Consider the following 14,333-nt stretch of genomic DNA (forward strand, 5'->3'; position numbering starts at 1 on the left):
AGTGACAAATCATTTTTATAGTGAGTAATTTAGATAAAAAATGAGCTTTTAAATAAGACTTAAACAAAAATTTAAACAAATTAAAACTTACAGGTAAAGAAAGAAAAGTATTAAAGTAGTTAAGAAAAACTTCATTCTTTTCCAGTTCTTCTTCAAACTCAATATCACTTTTAAATACTAAAAAAAAAATTTGTAATATTATTGAACACTAGATGCATTAAAATGCCTAACCAGCCTATACTTTAGGCTAATATTTTTGTTTAAGTCAAGGTTAGACAACATACATTTATAAGATTGGTCTAACTACATATCCAACAAAGTTGGATTTGTAGTTAGACCAATCCTTTTTGCATTATTTAAAATAACTGCTTTCAAATTGCAGTTCAGCCAACCACATTTTTTATTTACAACAGGTAAAAGATTCTTTCCTTAAATAAATTCAGACTAATTTGCACTATTGTTGTTCAAACAAAGTGATTGGATTTGGCATATGCATACTACAGCAATTTACCATACTGTTAGTAAGTTAACTTAAATTATTTAAGAAATATTGTTGCACCAAAAGTAACCTTGGAACATTATCTAGTAGATGAAAATGAATGTGCTAATTAAAGTGTAAATTCAAGTACTAATAAAAGTAGATCAACTGGGCAAAATAAATGGTTTTTACTAAAAAGTTTAACTTTGTTGACAAGATGGCTTTCCTTCTTATTAAAAATTGTTTACAGTATCTTCTTCATACAAAATATCTTCTATCTATCATATCTTCTTCATCAAAAACTATAATAGAAGAGTATATACAATGAACATATGTTAAATGTATATGAACATGTGTGTCAAATGTATTTTTAAACAACAAACTTATGGTAAGACAAATGTAAATGAACATGTGTGACAAATGTATACCAAAAACGGGGGTATCTGTGAACAAGGACATGAAAATAATCATCAGCACCAAGTTTACTAAATAGTGAAGAAACACACACAATTGAGCTAAATATTGTTTTATTTTGATTCAGAGTCTTCAAATATAATATATAGAAGCTAATTCTTTGCTGCATAATAAATTTTAACTTTTTGACTTTTCTCAATTGCATATAAACAGCAAGTTACCTGGTACAAGTAGTTTAGTAACTTATCAAGCAATATCTTGAGAAGCATGTATCAAAACATCATTAAACTTGCTGCATATGAAGTTCAAGTACATATTGTTCTAATAAAACCAAAATTTAGGATATAGCTTGTCTTTATTTGGTTATTTCCTCATTTTAAAATGAAATATTTTACAAAGAATTTAAGTTTTTTTTTTGTTAATTTTAGGAACTATGCCACAAAATTAAAAAAAAAAAACAGCTAAGGTTATAAAACAAGTTAACACAAGAAGACCTAAAAGTAGCTGTAACTTAAGTAAAAAACCATGGATTTAACAAAAGGAAGACTGCTAAAACTTTCCAACTGGCTGCTACAACATTCCATTAGGAGCATTGCATAAAAAATTAATATTGTGGATTAAGTTCCAATAAAGCATGGTAGACAAACCAAACTTAATAGTCTAACAGAAAGTTTATTTGTCCAAACAACTACTTATATGACTGACTTTTATTACAATAACATTAACTTACAGTTAAATGTTATTATGATGAAAGGAAGATAACTGATTTTTAATTCAAAAAATAATGTCATGGGTAGATTGTTTAATCTTTTATGAAGAGGCATACTTTTGATTAAGCATAGGGAGCTTTCCTAGGAAGCTGGATAGTATATTCTGTTAAAAAAAAAGGTAGCAATTAAGCCAATTTTTTTTTTTTCGTGATGCAAAAATAATTAAAAAGCGTTCATTGTCAACCTTGTTGACATTATAATAAAAAAAATAATTTTTAAAAATAAAAACAGTCCTTATTATGTTTAATGTCTTTTTTTTTTTTTTTGTACATTGTTTTAAAAGTGTCTGCTATAATTTAAAAGTAATAACTTTGAGCAGATCATAGTCATAAGAAGAAATTTTTCAGAATTTATTTCAAGTAACTAAGAGCAGACTCAACCTTATACCCTCTAATGTCTTATTCCAGGTCATTATTTAACATGATTTTTATTTTGCTTATTTTGCATTTCAACGATTTATATTTTATCATTTTTCCTTTCTTTTTTTTTTCCCAAGAGCTTTATTTTGGTATTTTGATTTACGACTTTTAGTACTACTTGAAATATGCGGCGATTATTAAATATTCAAACATTTTTTTTTCAATCGTGGTCGAGGTTTAGCGTCGTGGGGGGAGCCGGGGGAATAAGTAGGGGGCGACAGGGGTTGGCACATAAACCCCTAGAATTTTTTTTTTGAGAATCGCACTTGTAATAAATATATTTTATCAATGCTTTTATGTTCCGTTTATCATAAATATTTGGTACGTCTTAGACACTAAACAATCTAAAGTTTGAGTTTGCTAAGTTTTCTATGATTAACAATTATTGTTAAAAAAAAAAAAAAAAATCATTTAACAATATTGTAATGGTTTGGTTATTAAAAAACATAGTTACACTATATATTTTACTAACTATTAAACTATTAAAAAATTATTACCATTAAAAAACATATTACAATTACACTATATATTTTACCAAAAGTAAGCATTAAGAAAGAAATATAAGATTATAATTAAACATTCACAGCTGACCTGTCTCCCTCCCCCCTCCACTCCCCCACTTACTTTGCTTATCTTATTCTTTATACTTTAGAAGGCCTTCTAAAGTTGAAGGCCCGATCATGACACAGTGGGACAGAGTGTGCCAAAATACCAAAAAATCAATATCAGCATTGCACGGTGAAAATTTGTCATAATAGTGAAGACATGTTCATTAGAGGAAATATCTAGTAAAAAAACATTAAATATTAATTTTAGCGTAATTTTATGCGGTTATTTACACGTTAATTTGACATGTGTTCCAAAACGCTATTTTTCATTTTTTATTTATCAACTTTCCTACGCTACTATTGTTTTAAATTAACTTTATTGACTTTCATTTTAAACTATATTATTTTAATTAAGAATGTTTTTTTCGCTCAGGCTTTTAAAAATAATTTAACGTAAATGTAATCATTAGTTTTTATGCATCGAAAGCAGACAGTTCTTGCTACTAACCTTTACTATTAGGTATCAGATAAACTATCCTCCAATATCCTCCAAACATTTGACTATGCAAATCTCATGCTAAATGTATGTAAATAGCCATGCATCATAAATATTTTGCAGCTTTGTGCAATAAAAAAAGTTATAATAAAAGATTGGTCTTCGGTTAATGGTCAGTTGATGAGAAATACTGAACATGTAAAAAAGATGTTTTGTACACAAAGAATACCTACAAAATCTTTCATTACTGTTATAATATATAAGTTTTGTAAATATAAATTTAAAAAAGTTATTTTATGACAAAATCGAAAAGTAATATTTTTAATGTTTACACTGATAAAAGTTGTCTTGTCCATTAAAAATAATTCGTATTTTTCACCAAAATAATTAATTTTTTTAATATTTTTTTTTAAATTATATAATTACATATTTATTACTTTATGTATGCATTTTATATATAAATATAGCTATTCTAATAAAAAAAACTACGAAAATAATTTGTAATTGTATATTATTTCATAGTTATTAATTTTTATATTTTAAACAAAAAAGCAGATATGGATGCCTAACTAAACAAACTATTTTTGCTTTAAAAAACAATGTGACAACAAACTTTTGTTGAACTGATTCAATACATAGGAAAAATGCTAACTGATTTGACTTTCCTGTCAACACATAGGAAAAATGCTAACTGATTTGCATTTTTCCTATGTGTTGACAGGAAAGTTACAAACAGACTGTTTGGAAGCACGGTTTGGTTTTTATCGATAGTTTTCAGGTGGAAATTATTATCAATTATCAAAGGGATAAGAGAATCAGAAAAAAAAAATTAAATCATTTGTGCTTTAAACATTGTTTCTACAAAACATGGTAGTATATCATTCTTAGACTTTATTTATGAATGTGATTGTGTCAATGCAACTGAATCTACAGACAATTCTGAATGTTTTTATCGATGAATTTTTTGAATTAGTTACAACATCAGATAATGTACATGTTTCTTTTTTTAAATACAATTCTCTTGTGTATATTGCTGGTTATGTTGCTTTTAAGCTAATACATGGAAAAATATTTTGTGAGCTTTGCAAAAAAGAACTTGTATCAGAACATTCATTAGAATTTGATATTGCTACAGAGTATGAATATCTATTCAATTTAGGTCGTGGAGGGTTGAAATGGCTGACTAAGTTTTTGTTTCAAATAACAATAGAAGTTTTTTCAATTTTTTCTTCTTTGATATCTTCTCCATATGAATCCAAGTATTTGTTGATGTCAAACCACAAACAAATCCTAATTTCTTTATCAATTAAGCATTTAGAGTTTTTATGAGATGGTTAATGGTGTATGCTGTTGTGGTATTTCAACACTTTATATTGCAAAACTTGCCATACGTATACTAGCAAATGTTTTTCTGAACAATTATTGCAAAAGAGCTGATAACCTTCAAAATGTAGAAAAAAATAGTGTAGCAAAAGTTCCAAAAGCATTGAGGAAACTGGCAACATTTCATAAATAATTATTTAGGAATATTGCTAAAGTTAGTTTAATAATAAAAAAATAAGAATTTATTAGTCCTAATGAGACTTTATGTATTTTATAAAACTCTTTTTAAACAACTAATTTGTAAAATTATTAAAAAGTTATCTTTAAAATAAATGTGGTTGTTATTTTCATTTGTTTTTAAATCAGATTTGTTTTGTAATCAGATAATTTGAATCGAGCGAAATATGAAACATTTAACATTTATTTGCAACATTTATTTACTTATAAAACATTTATTTGCAAAAGCTTTTCATAAAAACAAATCTTTTTAAAACAAAACAAATATCAATGGACTACTAATGTGACGTCACATTCCTCGTGAGCGGGCCTTCTACTTTAGAAGGCGCCTTGGCTGAATCCGCTACTGGTTTGTTTAAATATTTAAATATTTTGCGCGCTATTTAAATAGAGCAAAAAAACGGTCAAACATTTTTTTCAATTTTTTTTATAGAAAGTAAAAATTAAAATTTCGCAAGACTAATGAAACAAAAATTATTTACGTTAGAGGCCGAGTTGTTTCAGAATAAAAATACTGAACCTGATTCAGTTTAAATTCAGTAAAGTAGAGTAACGAGTAGTATATTTAGTTACAATCGTCAAAATAAACTCTCTCTCTCTCTCTCTCTCTCTCTCTCTCTCTCTCTCTCTCTCTCTATATATATATATATATATATATATATATATATATATATATATATATATATACATATATATATATATATATATATATATATATATATATATATATATATATATATATATATATATATATATATATATATATATATATATATATATATATAAACAACTTTAAAATGCATTCTACAAAATAGAGTGATCAATGTTCTTAAAAGAACAGAGCAATTATAAATTAATAGAGAATCACTTAATAAAATTTTTTCTCATTTAACACTGTGTTTCATCAATAATGACTCATCAGAAACCTGATGAATCTCTATTGATGAAACACAGTGTTAGCGAAAAAAAGTAAGAAAATAGGTATGCTATGGCTAACCATTATTAATAATGGAAATCTTGTAATACTTCATGATCTAGTGCATTTATTTAAATAAATAAGAAAAAACTGGAAATTACTGAAAAGACTGGTAAAGTTCATCTCACACTAAATGGTCAGTTATTTAAAGGCTATTGGAAGGATTTGGTAAGTTTATATGACAATCAAAAAATAAGATTGTGAATTTGATGAATCTTTCATACAAAGCTATTTTTCCCGCGGCAGTTGATCATCAAAATGTAGCCTATTTGTGTGCAGTTGTAAATAACATTAAAAAAAAAAAAAAAGAGTGAATAACATCTTTTTCAGTATGTCAGACATGCTTATTCACTTTTCATTTTAATACCTAATGTAGAGCTGCTGTTTCAGTGTGTAAAGTATGTTTCGAAGCTTTTTTTGTATTTGTATACAGCTTTACCTTTTGATTTATAAAAATTGTCTCTACAGAAGTTCAAAAGTAGAACTTAAATTTTTTTTTTTTAGTGTAAATTCAAAATATTGGAAAAAATATGCCTAAAGGTAAGCCAATAAGTGTAGAAAAAAGGGTAGCAATACTCACTTTGCTTCAAGAAGACTATGCAGTTAGAAAAATAGCTGAAAAATTAAATCTGAGTAAATGAATAGTTAGTTATATATTCGTCGATATCGAGATGATATCGAATCGTTGATATCGAGATGATATCGATTCGTTGATATTGAGAATCTGGAAGTTTGGAAGACAGAAATCGTTCAGGTCCTTCTCGCATAACAGCAAAAACTGATGACCGACGTATAAAATTCATCAGTAAACGTAATCAAATGTTAACTGCTCCACAAATAACAGCTATTTTCAACTGTGATCGAGAAAAAAAGGTTCTGCCAGTAAAATCAAACGAAGATTGCAAAAAGCTAATTTGCATGGTCGTGTTGCTTATCTGAAACCATATTTACGAAAAGGTAATCGAGAGATGAGATTCCGTTGGGCACAGTTCCACAAAAATTGGACGATGGATGAATGGATACAAGTACTCTGGACCGATGAGTCGAAACTTGAAGTTTTCGGAAATAAGCGAAAAGTTTACGTTAGAAGATCTGCCGAACAAAAAACGCTAACTCAATGTCTGGTTCCAACAGTAAAACATGGCGGAGGCTCTGTGATAGTTTGGGATTGTTTCTCTCTGGATGGAGTGGGAGATTTGCGTAAAATTGATGGTTTAATGAGAAAAGAACATTATAGAGATATCCTGGAAACTTCGATTAATGGGAGAAACATACTGCATTATTATGTAGAAACTATTAAAAATCAAAAAAACTGAAAGTGTACTACGTGTAATAACCTAGCCTCCCCAAACCCCAGACCTCAACCCCATTGAGTTACTATGGGATAAACTGGATAGAAAAATTAGAACTGTATGTCCGGCATCAAAATCTCATTTATGGAACATTATAGAACAGGAATGGAATAATATTCAGAAAGAAACCATTTGAAAATTAATTGAAAGAATGCCGAGAATAGTTAAAGCAGTTATTAAATCAAAGGTTTTTTGTGATGAAAACAAAATTTAGTTATTATAATGGTTTTAGTAAATTTTTATTACATAAAACTGACTAATAATATATTTTATATTGAAAATGTATAAAAAATATAATTTTTATTAATATAAGTTAAAAATTCTATAACGTAATTATATATTAATATTGTTTTTTTGAAAAAATTTCCATTGTCCTAACTTCCGTGAGCGGCAGTGTATATATATATATATATATATATACGAGATATATATATAAATATATATATATATATATATATATATATATATATATATATATATATATATATATATATATATATATATATATATATACGATATATATATATATATATATATATATATATATATATATATATATATATATATATATATATATATATATATATATATATATATATATATATATATTGAGATATTTTTTTACTAATAAAAATATTTTTGTAAGATTGATTACTTAGGCCTAATTTAAAAATACCTCTACTCAGTTTATCATATCCAGGATCTTCTTCCATAATTTTATAATCTGATTGCATTCTATACAAATTACTAAAGCCATGAATCATAAAAAACAAAATGCTATTTCATTTTAATCAACAATTTTTAACTTATCAAAAAATATTTTGAAGTGAATTGATACATCTTAGTTTATGCTATTTATTTTTTATGTTTTTGATGACGTCAAATTGTTAAATAAATAAACTCAATGAATCAATAATTTGATACACAAAATTTAAATCCCCCAAAAGTTTTTAAATTTGTCTAAGACTCCTTTTAACTGAAATTACGTGTTAACTTTGGTAAAATACTTTTACTTTATAAATACTCCTGCTTAAAAGCAAGATACAAATGGCTATCTATTTATTTATTTGCGTACAATAGTTTAAAGAAATTTTAAAAACAATTTGACAGCAGTAAAACCCCGTAAGACAATAGTGTAACTATCTGATACCATTGAAACTGCATCAATTTTCATCATGATTTAACCAAAAAAAAAATTTTTCATTTTAAATAATAAATAATTTTTTTTATTTAAAAGTTATTTTTATATTTCAAAAAAAAATTAATCTATTATACCGCACTGTGAAATGTCTTCCAAAAACAGCTTTTTAGATAACTGCATTTTAATGATTTAAATAGTTTTAGTAAAGATTTCACTTAAGTTATACTGAAATATATTAGAAGTCTACCCGACAAAAAAGGTACATGTGGCCCAGATGTGGTCGTAGTGTGTGTAAGTAGAAAAAAGTATGAAATTATAAACGAGTTGATGATTGATGCTCACATGTGGTCCAGATATAAACTTCAATTACGCACGTGAAAAATTAAATATGGCTATCATATGGACCACTTAGAGTGATCAACATAATTATGCTACTTTAAGTGATATAATTATCTTGACAAGAAAGGTTTATGCGGCTCACATGTGGTCATAGTGTTAAAAGTTGGAAGTGTAAAGTTCAAATCTAGCTTATGATCAAATATAATCTGATGATTAGTTTCCGCCCATTTGCTTAACATTTAATGCAGTTCAGTCTCTCTTATGAAAAATGAATGTTATAAACATACATCAACTTAACGTATTTAATATTTGTTTTTTTATTAAATAATATTCACAAATATTACTTATGTAAAAATGTAAAACGAATATATCTCCGTCTCCTTTTCATAGTTTATTTATAACAAAACAGAAAAACAAATACGATCTACGAAAGGATGATTTTTTGACGCAACCATTTTCAAAAACTAATCATAGTCAATTTTGCATAACATCTTGTCAACCCTATCTTTGGAAAAATAACTATCTCTTGAATAACTTTCATTTTACTTTTGAATGGAATTACATATCTTTTTAAAAAAAGTTGAAAAAAGAAGTTTTTTAAATTCACAATATACAGTACAGTCTCTTTAATTCCAATCTCCTTAATTCGAAAACCTCCGTAATTCTATTACATGCAAAGTCACAGAAAAATGCGCTTAAGAAACTCTTAATTTTAAATTTCTATGATTCGAATTATAGAAATTTCTATAATTCGAGTTATAAAAATTTCTATAGGGGAAAGGGGCGTAATTAGTACCGCTGTGCAATTCGTACCAGCGTCATTGTTCTTTTTCTGATTCGTTGAAATTGGCGGAGACACGATAAAATCAAGCCAGCAGATGAAATATGTATACTGACCGAAAAATGGTGGAATCAAACGTTAAAGAAAGGAGGTAAGTCTGTTTCCCTTTTTTTACACTATTTGATGTAATAATTATACTGTCCTACTAGTCGTACCTTGCAGGCGTGGATATACGTAACTTATTAATATTTTTTTATGGTGTTAGCCCATCCATTCTTCTTCATTAATAAATACGTTTTTTTCCTATTCACTTTGCCCATTAAAACACTGAAGTAGAAAACTATGTTTAGTCGGGTAAGTAATACCTGTGATGGTGGGGTAAATCGTACCTGTGGTACTAATTACCCCAACCTCTAAAGATAACAAAGGGCAGCGTTGGTACTGCTTCATGTGTGATGAGGACATTGAGGAGGATATGATCCAATGCTTAATTTGTGGAGTATGGGTACATGTTGCATGCTCATCATCTGAGTCTCAAAATGGGTCACATGATAGTTATATATGTGAATTATGTCAATAAATATATTTTACAAGTGTAGAATGAACCAGTTATTGTTTTATTTATTATCTATTATTAGTGCTGAGCTTTTTTTTTCCATATCCTTTGGTACTTATTAGCCTCACTAGTGGTACTATTTGAACCTTCTTGTGGGTAATTAGTACCACCTTGTTTATTTTTAGTTTTTATTAGTGTGCTCTTTATTTTAATATTTAAATCTTAAATCATGATTGTTTGTTTTAGTTTCATCAATGCTTGTTTCTATCTAAAAATAAACTTTTTCCTACATTTAGTTTATTTTTATTAATTTTTTTCCTTAGGGGTACTATTTAACCCCCTGTCGAGTTATAGAAATTTCTATAATTATAATAAATGTAAATTTCTATAATTAAAATTAATAGAAATTTCTATAATTCCAATCTCAATAATTCGAATGATAGAAATTCAAAATTAAGAATTTGCCGCAATTTTTGATATAATATAAGTGATGAAAAATAAATAAACAACAAACATTTGGACTCAATGATATATATTCAATTAATTACAACAATTGTTAATCGTCTAAAACAAAGGATACACATTTTAATCTTCTCGGATGTAATTTTGCAAACATTTTAACGGCCACATCTAAATCAAAGTTATAATCATAGTGGATGTGCATTAAAGCCAACTCAGAAAGTCGTTCATGACCTTGTGTTGCTATTATGTACGAATGAAGGCGTCGAATTACGCTTTTGTTCTTTCTCATTCTGCGGTAATGACGGGAAAAATTACTGAAATGAATGTAAGTATCCGGAAACTGGCTTACCTTCTTTAAAAGCACTAAATGCACTTAAGGGTCGGTTATCTGGTTGACTTCTAAGCCAAATTTTTTGCCACATAATTATTTCTTCCTTAAGGAAGTTAGAGTAAGGGAGATCACTTTCATAATGTATCGTAACTTTTTGAATCATTTCAGATAGTTCCATTGAAGTTTTCACGCAGATAATAGAAGGTACAAAACTTAACAATAACTCAACTGTATCTGATAATTTAAATTTATCTTTCAATTCAACTGATATATTCCTTCGGACATTTGTTTTTGAAAGTTACGATCTAAATGTCTTTTAAACGTTTTTAAACGGTTTTTAAACGTTTTTTACGTAAGAATGTTTAAAAGACGTTTAAATGACATTTAAAATACATTTAGAACGTAACTTTCAAAAACAAATGCCTGCAGGGATGATTTATAAATGGAATAATGAGAGACTTTTTTAAAATATTTTTCAAAATTTTCAAAGGGCGAATTTGGTCAATGAGTTTGTAGGTCTGTGTGTACTTGTGACGTTACTGGCTTTACATTTGATTTTTCAAATTGAAGCATGCTCACATATTTGTTTGGCCCACATATTTACATCTATACTCATCATTTAAATTTCTGAGATGACGGTTTTAACTAGGGATGTATCGGAATAGAAATTTTGAATTCCGGCCGGAACTGGATTTATCGGAATTGTTCATAAAATTCCAGCTGGAACAAAATATATATTTATGTAATTTTTTTTTATCTAAGATTGAAAGTAAAAGCCTGCACCTTAGCATCGTTGCTATATAGTTTATATATTTATAACCTATAATTTTTGCACCACAATATTCCTAAACTTCCATCCCAAGTTTAACACATTTAAATGCATATATAATGTCAATAGATTTTTCTCTCTCGATACCCACTTGAAAATATTTTTAATGCAGATGAATTCGGCATTTTCTACCAATGTTTGCCTAACAAAAGTTTACACTAGAAAAATAAAAAGTGCAATGGAGATAAGCATAGTAAAGTTTGCTCGACGGGGATGGCCGCAGGTAATGTTAGAGAAGAAAAACTTTCAAACGAAAATCGAAGTCCTCTAGTTGTTTCAAACGTGTAAAAAATATTCCCTTCGCAAGCGGGCCCAACCAAAAAGTTGGATGTCGGCAGAATTATTCAAGGAGTGGGTTAAAGAAATTGACCGAAAGTTTAGTTTTCAAAAAATAAAAATTATTTTAATAATAAATAATTGTTCTGCCCATCCTAATGTGCAGAAACTTGATTGGATAAAGCTTAACTTTCTCCCACCGAATACAACCTTGATCTCCCAACATATGGATCAAGGAATTTTCTGATCTTTTAAAGTGAAAAGGCAGATTGCTGCCTTGAAAAAGAGAACAAGACGCTTATGTTGTCTATTTTAACTGCTATGTTTATGCTAACAAAAGCATGGAATTCCAGACTAGACGTTTATAAACTGTTTCAAGAAATAAGGAATATTATTAAAAGCAGTAGAAATGCATATAAATAATAATAACAATCCTTTCAGTGGCCGACGAGTTAGTAGATTGATATAGATTTCAATGCTTGCATTGCCAACAAATCATCAGATGAGGACATAATTGCAGAAGTTTCTGGATACGATACAAAAATACATAATATATATTGTATTTAGGCCTAAGAATTATTATTTGCCTTTTTGTTTGATTTCTGTTTGTTACTTTGACGAGAATATTTGAAACTTGTCAACTCTCTATAATTCGAAAATCTCTCTAATTCGAACTTTTATTTTTTCCCATAAAATTCGAATTAAAGAGATTGTACTGTACGAATGTATTTTAGAAACCTTTTGAAATTCTCTTTATCTATTTTTTAAATCGGTTTATTTGATTTGTAATGTATGATTTTAAATGATCGGTTTGTGTGATTTGTAATTCAATTAATCACGATCTGCAAGCCAGTATTGCAGATCATTTTCTTTAAAAAATTTTTTGTAAATTTTTAATTTTATTATTATTATTTATTTATTTTGTTATTAAAAAAAGAATGCAATGCCGTTTTATATAAATAAAATTTACATGACCGGGGCTAAAAGAAAACAATATTTGCCTTATCACTACGCCCCGACGTGCTTTCGTCAGCAAGCGTGTACAATCATTAAAATGCAAACATAAAATTACTTTGTACCATATAAAAAATAAATACCAATTTTACAAGTATGTTAAGATCAGTAACTAATCTATAATCAAAAGAAAATCGTAAAAAAAAGATTAAAAAATTAGCAATAATAATAATTGCACATAAAAATTAAAAATAAGTTAATAGGAGAATTTAAGGAAAATTTAAATTAAAGACCAGTTAATAAAATAGTTGTTAAAAAAAAAAAAAAGAAAAAAAAAAGAAAAAAAGAAGACGAAACAAAGAATCTTAAAAAGAATTTAATTCATTAACATCGTTAAGAAGTTTTGTTTGAGTTTTTGTTTGAATAGAGAAAGTGAAGAACAATTTTTCAGCTGGTTATTTAATAAAGTGTTCCATAATTAGGACCTCTGATGGCAATAGAACATTTAGTAACCAAATAGTGCATTTTAGGTTGCTCATAATTGTAATTTGAAAATTTTGTGGGGTACTTGTGGTTAATTTTATTGAAAAGTGTATTAAATATTATAGGAGTTACTTTATTATGAAATTTGTACATAAATATAAGAATTTGATAAAGGTTCAACTGAAAAACATTAAGTATATGATTAAGTATTTTTAAATAGTTTTTTAGAATGTGTAAAACGACCTGCACCTGAAATAATTCTGACAGCGTGTTTTTGTCTACTAAGCAATTTTTAACTTTACTTACATTTAAGCTGCACCATGCAATATTTGCATAGTTTATATAAAAATGAATGAGGGAGAAATATAAGATTTTTAAACAGTTTTGGTTTAATAATTGCTTAGCTTTGTATAGAATGACAATATTTTTTGAAATTTTATCTTCTAACGTTCATATGTGTTCTCTCCGTGTCAAGTTATCGTCAAGTATCACTCCTAAAAACTTTAATGATGACTCTAATTATTTTAGAGTTACCAATATAAAGATCACGAAGTTTTAATGGAATATTTTCTTTATCGTGAATTCTATGAAAAAAGTATACTTAGTTTTATTTAAATTTAAGGACAATTTGTATGCCTTAAACCATTCCGCTAGATTTAAAAATTCCTTGTTTACTATTTTAAATAAAATGTTGACATCTCCATTAGAATAAAATAAATTCGTGCCATCTGCAAATAAAACTGAATTTAAAATGTTTGAAAACTTATGGAAGCTGTTTACACAAATAAGTAATAACAGTGGACCCAGAATTGAGCCTTGGGGAACACCGCAAGTTATACTCAAGTAATCAGTTTTTCCTTCTTCGTTTGCTACGAATTGTTTTCTATTGCTTAGCAAACTTTTGAGCCATTCTAAATATGTGCTGTTAATTCCATAACTTTCAAGTTTTTTTATAAGAATGCTATGGCCTACTGTATCAAAGGCTTTCCTAAGATCTATAAAAACTCCGAGGGTAAACTTACTTTCGTCAAATGCTTTAAGTATATATTTAACAATATCAATAATGACATGGTCAGTTGAATACCCTGGCTGAAATCAAAACTGTTTATTATATAGAACATTATTTATATTTAGAAAAGTTAAAATTCGGTTATACATAATTCACAAG

At 27.4% G+C, this 14,333-nt stretch overlaps 1 protein-coding gene across 14 annotated transcripts in view; it reads right to left on the minus strand.

Moving 5' to 3' along the window:
• LOC100213207 (regulator of G-protein signaling protein-like) overlaps positions 1–8,463 on the minus strand; it is a 49,654-nt gene extending 41,191 nt beyond the window's left edge. For 8 of the 14 annotated variants that reach the window (XR_010635922.1, XR_010635921.1, XR_010635924.1 and 5 more), the window contains exons 1-2: positions 7,690–7,847; positions 92–177 (exon numbers count right to left, since the gene is read on the minus strand). Coding sequence is in view for 10 of the 14 variants with exons in the window: in XM_065788520.1 (XP_065644592.1) it covers positions 92–177; positions 7,690–7,777 (174 nt within the window). In the remaining 4 variants the exon portion in view is untranslated. Of the gene's footprint in view, positions 1–91; positions 178–7,689; positions 7,878–8,288 lie in introns of those variants that run through there. The other 6 variants (XM_065788513.1, XM_065788516.1, XM_065788519.1 and 3 more) reach the window with 5 other exon arrangements.
• Between the last annotated feature and the right edge of the window lie 5,870 nt (positions 8,464–14,333).

Source organism: Hydra vulgaris, chromosome 01 (assembly GCF_038396675.1).
Source record: "Hydra vulgaris chromosome 01, alternate assembly HydraT2T_AEP".
Lineage (NCBI taxonomy): Eukaryota > Metazoa > Cnidaria > Hydrozoa > Anthoathecata > Hydridae > Hydra > Hydra vulgaris.